The following is a 12,164-nucleotide window of genomic DNA, read 5'->3' on the forward strand; positions in this document are numbered from 1 at the left end:
ATATATTACATAACACCTAATTGAGATTTTTTTTTTTGAGTATTTCGGGATGTATATTCTAAAACATATTTTCAGTATTTGTTCTCCAATCATCATAAGTTGAATGAAAGGATTATCATATTGAAGACTTTTTCCAAACCTCAATTCCCACTGACCCCTAACTACTAGTAGGGCTAATGCATAACAACCACCAGTTAAAGAGTTACACGAAAGAGAGTAAAAGAGTTCTCCAAAGGTGAGGGAGACTCTTTAGACTCTAACAATATTAATTACCTTTTATTGTCAAAAACATTTTATATTCATTTATATTTATAGAGATGAAATTGATATATATATTTTAAAATATCAACAAAATAATATTTTAATTAATAATTTGGAAATAAAAAACATATTTAATAAAAAAATAATTGTAGACAAGAGCAAAAGATAAAAATTGCAATAATATTTTTAAGTTAAAAACTAAATTGAAATTTTTAATGGAAAAACTAAATGGACGTAAAAAAATATAATAAAAACTAAATCATGGCATACGATCGAAATTTAAAAAAATCAAAATACAATTATACGAACAACCATTCTTTTCGATAGTCGGAAATGAAAACCATTGATTTCACTATAGAATGAAAAGTATACCATTTCGGTGGGTAAAAGAAGCTTCTTCAATTAAAATGAACTATTAAAAGGAGCATAAAATTAGCTTTGTTGGTTGGTGACAAAAGCCAACTAACAAGATGGGATTTGAATCCTCTACAATTCAATCAGAACTACACTGTGGCAGAATCACATCCAACTGTCCATAGTATTTAACATTAATTGCATAAAATTATATAAACATGCGAATGGCCATGATCATGTGAGGTTGGTTTACCAAACTGCAGACAATCTGAACCGTTGCCGATCAAAGTCACGAAAACAGATGAAAGAATTCAAACGGCCAAAAGCGTCTGCGTCTGCACCTACCCAAAGAAAATATTAAAATAATAATAATAAGCGTTTGAAAGAAAAACAAAGAATAATAAAGATTAACTAGGCGTTTGTTACTCTCCTTGAAACATCAAATGTTTATTTAATTTTTAAAAATTAAATAAGATTAAAAAAAAGATGTTTTAAAAAGTATACAGAAAAAGAAAGTTTTTTTAATTAATATTAAATTAAATAATTAGAAAAAAAAAAAGCAGTCACCTAACACTTATAGGAAAGAAAGGGTAAAAAAGAAAGAAAGAGAAGGAGACGGCGAGTTGAGTTTTTTGAAGTGTGGAGAGTGGAACAAACCTAAGAAACCCAACGTTGGAGAAAGTGATTCTGGTTTTCTTTTGTTCTGTTATACGAACAAAACAACAACAGCCTCAGAAACAGAAACAGCAATGTCGAACACTAACTTGGAAGATGTTCCCTCTCTGGATCTCATGACTGAGCTCCTTCGTCGCTTCAAATGCTCCTCCAAACCTGACAAGCGCCTTATTCTCATTGGTATCTCCATCCATCTCTCTATGTATTGAAGGATTTTTGTTAAGTTTTCGTTTCGGACTCGCTGTAAATTCAGATCCAAAATCGCTTTTGTTAAATAGCTCGATTATTTCGCTCTTCTTTCGTTTCGATGTTGTCGATGCGGTTTTTAGGGTTTCCTTCCTGAGGCCTTATCATCGTTTAATAGGGATTATACTGAGAAATTTGAGTGGTTTTAGCTATGCGGTTCAGGATGGGGATACTCTTATGCCTCAATGTATTGTGTTCTTCAGTTACTGGAGAAGAAAATGAGAGGATTGGCTTTACGCTTTAGGGATTTTTTATTGTATTTTTCTGGTTGGTTTTTTGTTTTTTTAACTTTTAGTTTTCATTTTTTTGGTGGACGAGTATTATTTTTAAATCGGTGATTATATGCTACGAAGTTATTGCCTGGAACGGTGTACGGTGTTTTTGAACCCCACGAGGCATGCGGTGTTTCATAAAGTAGCTCTCGAACTGTTTGATACTTTTTTTTTGTATGTTTGTCATTTGAACACGGTTCTCTAATTGTTAATCTACACGCATATTAGGGAGGCTGGTGTGTTCTTTCTCTGTTTTTTTCCCTGGTCATCATTCATTTGTAACTTTTACATTTTAGGTTTAGTTTTTATTTTTTTTCCTTAAAGATTGCGTAACTGATGAGCTTTGTAGCTTTTACTTTTAGACAGTAGAGACTTGCACTTATGTGCAAAAGAATTTCTTTTGGTTTGATTGGATGGTAGTCTAGTCTCAAAATGATTCCAAATTCCTGAAGAATTTGCGTATTTTTACTCTCATGCTAACTTTAGTGTGTAGATTTATCTGTGTACTGTTGGCAGAAAGATGTTAGGTCTGTGGTTTTATTTTTCTCCCGATTTGATTTCAATCAGTGATGCTGGTTTTTTCTCCAGAACTTTTTACTCACTTGATTATAATTGTACTCTACCACAGTGACTTTACTTTATTAGCTTGTTGCGTCTCATATAAATGTTGGCACTTTCTTCGCTAGTGATACAATTCTGGTCATCTGTGCTCTTTGTATTTTCCAGACAGATAAAAATGAAGAGCTAAACTGAGTTGTCCTGTTGATCTTTCAAACTGAACTGTTCGTCTCGAGTTAGATTGGGAATTTTAATGTGTATTACTACAATCTTATCATTTTAAGGAGAGGTTTCATCCATAATGGATCCTCCTTTTCTATGCTTCTATTTTATTTATTGCTTGGAAAATGAAGACAATGAAACACTAGTCTGCCTTACGCATTCAATCGAATCTATACATTGTGAAAGTGATAACTCCTGTAAATGATGAGTAGCACTTGGATTTGTATTGGTTCTCTGTACTGCTCTTAGGTTAATATTTTAATTTGATGTGTTCATGTATTACATCAATGGTTTAAGTACTGTCAATTAGTGAGTTAGGTTAATCTCCATATTTGCCTTGGTTTGCTTATTTGAGTCATGCTTTAAGAATTTACAACATATATTGATTTTCTTTCTTCTGAAATTCTAGTGTAATATAACTTAAAAATATGTTACTGCAGGCCCACCTGGATCTGGTAAAGGTACCCAGTCGCCAATCATAAAGGATGAGTACTGCTTATGCCACTTAGCTACTGGTGATATGTTAAGAGCAGCTGTAGCTGCCAAGACCCCTCTTGGTGTCAAGGCTAAAGAAGCTATGGATAAGGCATGGGATCTTATTTGGAATTTACATTTTTTACCATGTATACACTCATAGAGAGATTGCTAATAAGATATTATGTTACAATATTTCAGGGAGAACTTGTTTCTGATGACTTGGTTGTTGGGATTATAGATGAAGCAATGAAAAAACCATCATGTCAGAAAGGTTTCATTCTTGATGGTTTCCCAAGAACTGTGGTCCAAGCACAGAAGGTATGACATTGTTGGACATCTGAGTCACTAGTGATTCTTTTGTTTGAAATATTAGGCTTATGTAAAACAGAATTACTCGATTTTATGCACTGTTTTGCATGCTGTTGACCTACATCTTTTGAACCTGCTTTTTATTTTTTTGCAGCTTGATGAGATGCTGGGTAAACAGGGAGTGAAAGTTGATAAGGTTCTCAATTTTGCAATTGACGATGCAGTCCTTGAGGAGCGAATTACTGGTCGCTGGATACACCCATCCAGTGGCAGAACATACCACACAAAATTTGCCCCTCCTAAGGTTGCTGGGGTTGATGATGTAAGTCTGTAACTTTATTTAAACCCTGCAAAAATGTTAGTTGCCTAAACATATCTTCTGCTTATAGGTGCTTTAACATTGGTGGGAGTTTTGAAAAGCTGCAAGTATCATTCAAACTTAAGTAGTGTTTAGATGTCCGACAATGGTTATGACATTTGACCATGCACTTTTTTGTAAGACTTGGTCTATTCTCCACCTTAAAACTAGCTTTTGAGATTGACATTTTAGGCACAGTCCCTTTCTAATACGGTTCAAAGCCAAATTCAGTCTTGATGTTTTTGCTGCTCTATATTCATTCAAAACTTAAAACACCTGTCCAGTGTTGGGTGTGGGAGGAGGATGTTAGGATGTTGCACATTGGCTTAGACTTTGGCTATGCTCCCCCTTTTAGTACTACTTATGGTTGAATTAGTGGCTAGTTCAATTTCAATAAAAATAATGAGATGCCACACTTTTTTTGTTAACATGTTTTATTGGAAATGAATTTGGTTTTGGTTGCTGGCAGTACTGTCTATACAAAATTTTTTCTATTTTCACGTATAGAATGTTTAAGGGTAGTGTAGGATGCCCACTTAAAAGGTTAGGGCATGCCACGAGCTTTGTCATGATAGCTTAAGAAAGCAGTAGCCCTGTAACAATCTCGCTATTGAATTTGTGTTCCTCAGGTTACTGGTGAACCACTTATCCAGCGTAAGGATGACACTGCAGCTGTTCTGAAGTCAAGACTGGAGGCATTTCACAGGCAAACTGAGCCCGTATGATTCTGAATCCTTCTTTAGCGTTCTGGTTCTTTATGATAATTGTTTGAGGAATGCCTTTCTGATTTCTGTCTTTTACAAATTTTATTGTAATTTCATGATCTTGATTGGAAATTTTTGCATTGAACATACAGGTTATTGATTACTATTCGAAAAAGGGCATAGTTGCTAATCTTCATGCTGAGAAACCTCCCAAAGAGGTGACAGTTGAAGTAGAGAAAGTGCTGTCTTAAATAGAATTCATCCATGGATCCTCGGGCTCGAACTGCAAGGGTTCCTTTTTTTTTTTTAGGAAAACTTAACTTTGCCTATTTGTATTTTTAATATACTCTGAAATTCGGTTACCTTTTCAGCTTTACTGCAAATGCCGGCTGTTCTCAACCCAGATTCGAAGAGCTACTTTGATGAATAAAAAGTCAAGTGAATTTGAATTTATGCTCTGCGTACGATTTTGCATAAATTTTCTCTCGACATTTGGGTGGAAAGATCTGAGTTACTTTTGTTCCCCGAAACTGCTTTTGACGGTGTGGAATGAGATTTTCCGAAAAATAATTGTTCAGTTTTTTGTTTTCCATAAGTTTTGTTCTTGAATTTTTTCTAATATGAATTATTGTTTTCTTTTATAAAATTAATAAGTTGTTCAAAACTAAGATAGCAATAGTTCAACGAAAATAGGGATGATAAATGAATCTGACATAGTAGATGTTCTGTTTTTGTTTTATGGAAATTTTTTACATTAATTGAGTATGAATAATGTTTAATTTTTTCAATCTGGAATGAGGATGGAATGAATATATGTGTTCTCGTTCTCATTTTCATCTCATTTAAATTAGTAAAATAGTTATATATATTAATTATTTGTTTAGTCTTAATTTTGTAATCTTTTTCTTTCCCTTTGTTATATTTCTTTTTCTCTTTTCTTATTGCTTATTTTGTTTTATTCTCATAAAATTCACTTACAATCTTCAAGGTATTTTTTATTATATATAATCTTAATTATACATTTTATTCTGTGTCAAATGATAATATATTATCAATTTTAATGAATCAAATATTTGATTATTTTTACTCTTTTAATATTTTTATTTATTTATTGTTTATCTTTTCTTTCAGAAGAATGCTTAAATATCATCTCAATTGTTCAATTAGTTAAGTTAATAAAAAGTTTATCTTTATCTTTCATTTTTGTGTTTACTTTGTTTTGCTAAAACAATTTTTGATGTCTTTAAACAACTTGATTACTTTAATATTAGGAAAATTTTCTTATATCTTGAAGCTTGTATTCACTTTTAAATATGTACGTAGATGCAGATGGGTGAGCGAGTGTTACTCTCATTTCCTTTTGTTGATTATCATTCATTTGTCATGATGGATTTGAGGGGGAGAGAAAAATTTCATCTTCGCTTGGTTAAGCAGATTAGAAGAGAAAAACATTAGAAATCCATGGAAGTAGCCATTCTCATGAAAGAAAGAATTCATAGAGTAGAGAAAGGCAGTTTTTATGAGCGATTGAGGTAAGAGAAGAATTGATTTTGTTGTAAACTGTACTAATGCCAACATATAGATTCCTCTAGAGGGTCCCAACCAGGCCACGTGCTTCGTCAAACTCTCTTATCTGTACTTAGAGGCATATTGTTGTGATACTTTAAGTGATAATTTAAGGAAGAAGATGAAACAACAATTACGAATTTTCACAAACTTTATCTTCAACTTCTTTTTACTTTCTACACTTTCAAACGTAAACATTACAAATTTTATTTTCATTAAATCCGGGTTTCATTTTATATATTCTTAGTTTTTTTGTGATTTCATTTAATAATATATTGAATCATTTTTAAAACACATTTTATCATTTTTACTTATTTTTAATATTTTTTTGTTATTTATTTTTATTATATAAAATACAGTTTTTGATGATTTTTATATAATTATTTTTATTTTTTATCTCATTCTCATAATTTTAAAAATATTTTTATTCAAAGATGGAGTTAATAAAAGATGAGAAATGTAATGAGTAACTAATTTTATTCAAAGTAATAACTACGAAGTGAAAGAATTTATGATTGCTAATGTGAATCATGAAGTAGAAAAACACGAGCAAAGAGAACAGAATTGGTGAGGAAAACGTAATTGTTGAAATTGTTTATGAAAATTGGGATGAATGATGGTTATGTTAGTGGAAACTTGCATAATATGAAGTCAATTGATGAATGAAGACACTAAAGATATATATGGGTTTAAAATACTTCAATAAATTCTAAACGTCCAATTTGAAATTTAATCGCTCCTTGTCTAAAGGACATAAGTTGTTAATGTATTTAATAGGAAGTTGAATTGTGGATCTCTATTTTGGTATTTACGAAACACTAAATCTCAAATTAGCCGTCAAAATAATATACTCAACAACCTTTTAATTCCTACAATTTTTAAAACCCTTCATTAATCTTCACTTTCCAGACAACTATCCATTTTAGTCACCTGTCACTTTATTTACGATAATTTTGCAGAAATAAAAAAAAAATGTATTTAACAAGCTCGAGCTAAACTAATATGAAGCAAAACATTATACATAGTGTCAATTCAAACATTTCAAGGACAACCACGATAAAGAAAAAAAAACATCACCAAAAAATCAGCAGGAAGAAAATTGAACTCACCAGGATATGAAATGAGAAATAAATTACAAAATAACAACCTAATAAAACAACCAAATAAAGTGAAATAAATTAGGTTAAAAAATATAATTAAATATGAAAAGAAAGAAAGGATCAAACTATCAATTTCAAAATTACTTTTCCTCCTCTCTCCAACAAAAGTACTCAATTAAATCTTCATCATCCTCAATTTTTTCATACCAACCAAAACTTTTGCACCTGGAACTGAAAATCCAGAGAAATGATAGTGAATATCAGACACCGTAAGAACAGTGTTCAGCGCTTGCAAGGTCAGTTAATACTTGGATGTATCGGATAATATACCCTCATCAAATAAAGAACGTGTCATATTTGAGACGAACAAAGTGAATTAAAACTCCTCATTACAAGGAAATGTTAATCCTCTAGAATAAATAAATAAAGGAATATGTTACCTTTAATTGAATTTCATCAAATTACCATATACGACCTACCAAAAGCAGAGCCAGGGAAGCACAAATATCACCTACCTACCTCTACCTCTGCCTTGCAGAGCTCCACAATCGTCACCATATCTCACGGCTTCCTTGTGACCCCCTTTTCCAGGATGCAATCACTGCCTCCTAGATACATTCCCGTGTATTGTTAAATTTAAAAAATAAAAATAAAATAAGCATTCCGGTTAGGGAAATGTAAACCCTACTGCAGAAAAATGGGCAAGAACATGGAAAGCTAGGCAACCACTCCCCAGAAAGCAAGCACACACTATCATCATTTTCTTTCAGGGATCAACTTTGAAATTGAACATGTTTACCTGCTGACCACGAATATCCCTGGGAATTGATTATTGATTATTTTTCTACATATCCAACACCTACAAATTCTTGGCGCGTGAATGCAGCCAATATTTTTTTTGAAGCATTTCCTGGTGTAAAATTAGTAGAAGAAAACAGAAGAACAAAACTCCTTGGTCCCAATTTAGTGCAGAAACTTTAGAACAGCTGAAATCACTTCAGCTGTTTTTTTCCTAGAAAAAAAAAAAAAGATGTTTGGCAATAACTGAATATTTGTACAATGTTATATTGTTTTCCTAAAATTGAAATTTTTTAGCTAATGTTATTTCTCATTCATTATTTTGTATATATTTAAACGAATTTATTTATCTTGTAATCATATTTCGATAAACTTCAAAAAGAAGAATAAACGATTCTAAATATAATTTACAATAATCGAGATATTGAAATAATTTAATTTTCGCAACTATGTTTCAAACGAGCCGTAAATGGGGCAGCCAAAAGGATAGATCAAATCCAAAGAAAACAAAAACGAAAATAGATGGTACAGGATACGAACATACCAGAGCAAATATTCATCATTAATTACTAGTTGTCCTGAAATATTATATACATCATTTTCACCAGCAAGAGAGATACACTGAGTTTCACTAGGGAAAAAAAAATCAAGTGCTAGTCATACCTTCTCAGGTATATACATTAATCCGCCGCTTGTAATTTATAAAGCAAACAATAGCCCAGTCATGTCCATCACGCGGTCACTTGCAACATATCATTCTTTGTATATGATCATTAACTGGGTAAGAAAAAGTTGGAAACAATGGCAGTAAAAATAGCATTGTTCTTGGTATTTCATACAATCCAGCAGGAGTACCTGTCCTAGCACCTCCAAGAAGGAAAAATAGGCTTGAAATCAGATTTGGGAGGAGGGGCTTCGTAGAACCAATCATGAAGGAGAGCATCTTCAGCAGTTATCCTCTGCAAGAAGTAAAACAAGGTTTAAACATTATGTTTTATTCAGCTTCATGTTGCAGAAAACCAATAAAAAATTATTCAATGAACAATGTATACCTCTTCGGGGTCGTAAGTCAAAAGCTTCTTCAACAAGTCAAACCCCAGCTCAGATAAAACTGGCAAACCGGTAAATGATGCAGCTGGAAACTTCTTCCTTAACATATTAAACCTGAAATATCAAATAACTTATAATCAAACACAGTTGACAAAGTATAACTGCATTATCACCCATAAGTCATACATTGAATTCCAATGAAGAAAAAAAAAATAGAAGCTTACGGTTGCTTGACAAATTTTGCTTTAGCCCCAGGTAATTTGGATAATCCAGGCCAAATTTTCTCATCAGGTGTACCCAGGGTTCTAAAAATCTGCAGACAGTGGACAAAGAGAGAAGTGTTACTAGACAGCGGAGTTCTCACGAAGTAGAATAAATGAGGTGAAGAAAAAGTAAAATTCAATTGATTTTAGTAAAATAACCTGATCAAGTTGTTCAAGTTCACTTTTACCCCTGAACAGGGGCTCCTTGGAAATTAATTCAGCCATTATGCAACCCACTGACCACATGTCAATTGCTGTTGAATATTCTTTAGCACCCAACAAAAGTTCAGGTGCCCTGCACAAACCAATTCACCCATTCATGAGTTTACGGCTTATATTTCTCTACCAATATAAATGAAAAATCATATAAACCTACAGAGATAACTCCGATAAAAACTAAAGTAATATTATAATGCTACTCACCTGTACCATAGTGTAACCACAACTGGAGTATATGGCTTCAGAGGGCTTCCATACTGCCTTGACAACCCAAAATCGCATATTTTAAGCTCCCCGTCATGGTTCAGCAGAATGTTTGATGACTTCAAGTCCCTATGGATAACCCAGTTATCATGGAGATACTTGACACCTTCAAGAAGTTGCTTTACCAAGGATTTAATTTCGCTAATGCTAAAAGGCTGTTTCTTAATCTCCATCATTCCCTTGAGGTCATACTCCATGTATTCCATTACCATAAAAGTACCGTCAAAATCATCTACAACTACTTCTTTAACATTCACAATGGAGGGGTGGTTAAAAGACAAGAGAATGTTTATTTCCCTCAAGGATGACATAGGAAAGCCATCCCTCTCTATATTCATCTTCACCTTCTTCAATGCGACCAATTCTCCAGTTTTCTTATCCCTAGCTTTATAGACAACACCATAAGTTCCTTCATTTATTTTCTTAATCATCTCAAACTCGCACACACTTCTGCAACTGTGAAGCATATTTATATTTCTCTGCACTTGCATCAATCCATCACTCTCTTCAGAATCCGATGGACAATCACCAACGTCACTTGGTCCCTCAACATCGACCACGGGGTCTATATGGAAATCCCTTTCAGAATCGGCGTCATCGGTAGAAAGTCCAAGATATTGATCTCTCCCCGTGCTTCCTGACGATCTAGTGACGGTGCTTTCTGAAGATCCACCGCGATGGAATTCACCAATTTCAGGACTGCAGCTGCCCTTGACATGATTGAATTTATCATCAGCAGCCATGGGTGAGGGGCCATCATCAGTAGCCCATCTTGACTTTCTGATAGTCCATTCTTGCACATCCTTCTCTTCCTCCACATCCTGTCTACAGCTTCCAGAATCTGGCAAAGATTCCTCCAAAAGGACATCTGAACCAAGATCGTTGGCTCCAGGAGTGCTCAGCACAGATGGACGAGGAGGAGACAGAGCAACAGTATCCGAGATCCTACTCTCGGACGAAATTCTTTCTTCCTTCTCTGCTAGGTCCCATACGATTGGAGAAAACTTCCTTTTCTTCTGTGGCGGTGGCAAACCATAGGCAACCTCATATTCCTCATCTTCAACACAGATCTCACCTTGCTCTCTCTCCTCTTTCCCACCACGAGGCTCATCGGAACGAGCAAAGTGATGGCTGCGAGATCCACCCACTTCCACGCCGAAAGAGCCATTCTTATAGTGATCAGATCTCTTTGTTGAACTGTATTTGAAAAATTCCCCTTTTAGCGGAACACTTTTTCGCCCTGCCGCCATCGATTGACAAGCACAAGCACAATTCCTCTCAATAAGCAATTTAGAATCCAAGAAAAATGTATTTCAAACCGAAATCCTCAATAATCCCAAATTTTTGAAACCCTAACCCTCCCAAAAATAACAGAACGTATAATTCAATTTTTTTTTAAAAGATTCACAAACCCTAATCAAGAGAAACGCACATGACAAAAATCAAATATAATTTTCTCAAGAGCTTCCTCGATAGAATCAACAGAATTGAAACGTAAGATGGAAATGAAACCACACGGAAGCAATCAGGAAAAGGAAACAAGGAAGAATGAATGGATGATCGAAACCCTAAACGGTGGCTGCGTCTCGTTAGGGTTCAGAGGTATCGAATTGCCTTACCGGCGACACGAAAATCAAGCGAAAGGAGAAAAGCCGAAGCAGAAGACAGAGACGAAAGAAGCCGCCTTCCTTGACGCGTTTATTGTGAGATTCGTTTGGGCTTTACCCACTTAAATAATAAAAAACGATAGAGTGTGTCTCCGCTTTCAAAAGAGGCGGCGATCCTATCAATTATTTGCTGGATTTTCACGCGTTTTACCGTTTTCTTCTCACTATCAATTAAACTAATTAATGATATTTTTCAATTTTAATTTATCTCCAAGGATTTAGTACTACATTTTTTTTTTATTCTAATTACAGTTAAATTATTTTAAATTTTGATGATGAATATAAACTTATCTCAATTTATAATATGGATTATAATATTTTAGATTTCATTTATACAATTTATTACATAAGTTATCTTTTTAGATTTTTAACACAATAATATTTTAGATTTAAACCAATCAGATTTTATTAAGTGAGTTTCCATTTCTGAGATTTATTTTGTTTTCAATTTAATCAAAATATTTAAAAATTTAATACGAATTAAAGAAAATAAAATTAACAAAATAAAAATGGAAAAAGAGTTGTATGAATACCGTAAAAATATCAATTATATGTAGAGAATAAACTTAATTAACTTCGAAATATTTTGTAATTGAATTTGTATTAAATATTTTGTCTATTTGATACTTAAAATTTCTATATTTATTAATTCAGTTTATAATGTTTAATTTTTTATTAATGTGAATAACATAACTATTATTTTGATTCATTATCTTATTTTATTATTTTAATGTACTTATCATTTTATATAAATTATGATATTATCTTACATTAATTATAAAATTTCATATCTTTTAATAT

At 33.0% G+C, this 12,164-nt stretch overlaps 2 protein-coding genes across 18 annotated transcripts; one reads left to right on the plus strand and one right to left on the minus strand.

The window, feature by feature from the left end:
* Nucleotides 1–1,211: 1,211 nt before the first annotated feature.
* LOC106765585 (adenylate kinase 4) lies at nt 1,212–4,939 on the plus strand. Its single transcript, XM_014650263.2, has 6 exons — nt 1,212–1,470; nt 3,029–3,174; nt 3,264–3,383; nt 3,529–3,696; nt 4,362–4,451; nt 4,589–4,939. The coding sequence occupies exons 1-6, from the start codon at nt 1,365–1,367 to the stop codon at nt 4,685–4,687; spliced, it is 729 nt and encodes a 242-aa protein (XP_014505749.1). The 5' UTR covers nt 1,212–1,364; the 3' UTR covers nt 4,688–4,939.
* Nucleotides 4,940–6,832: 1,893 nt separating this feature from the next.
* On the minus strand, nt 6,833–11,418 carry LOC106768438 (cyclin-dependent kinase 11). 17 transcript variants are annotated; one of them, XR_002668599.1, is made up of 8 exons: nt 9,637–11,418; nt 9,373–9,508; nt 9,175–9,263; nt 8,953–9,064; nt 8,756–8,859; nt 8,564–8,658; nt 8,445–8,478; nt 6,833–8,114 (listed from the first exon to the last, which is right to left on the minus strand). XR_002668599.1 is itself a non-coding variant. In XM_022783478.1 (6 exons), exons 1-5 carry the CDS (start codon nt 10,944–10,946, stop codon nt 8,761–8,763), a joined length of 1,746 nt encoding a protein of 581 aa, XP_022639199.1. In that variant the 5' UTR covers nt 10,947–11,418; the 3' UTR covers nt 6,833–7,333; nt 8,756–8,760. The 17 variants fall into 17 exon arrangements, 5 of the variants coding, with proteins under 5 accessions (XP_022639199.1, XP_022639198.1, XP_014509091.1 ...); XR_002668597.1 differs by having other exon boundaries at nt 8,564–8,677; XR_002668595.1 differs by having other exon boundaries at nt 6,833–7,333; nt 7,622–7,710; nt 8,564–8,859.
* Between the last annotated feature and the right edge of the window lie 746 nt (nt 11,419–12,164).

Source organism: Vigna radiata, chromosome 7, assembly GCF_000741045.1.
Source record: "Vigna radiata var. radiata cultivar VC1973A chromosome 7, Vradiata_ver6, whole genome shotgun sequence".
Taxonomy (NCBI): domain Eukaryota; kingdom Viridiplantae; phylum Streptophyta; class Magnoliopsida; order Fabales; family Fabaceae; genus Vigna; species Vigna radiata.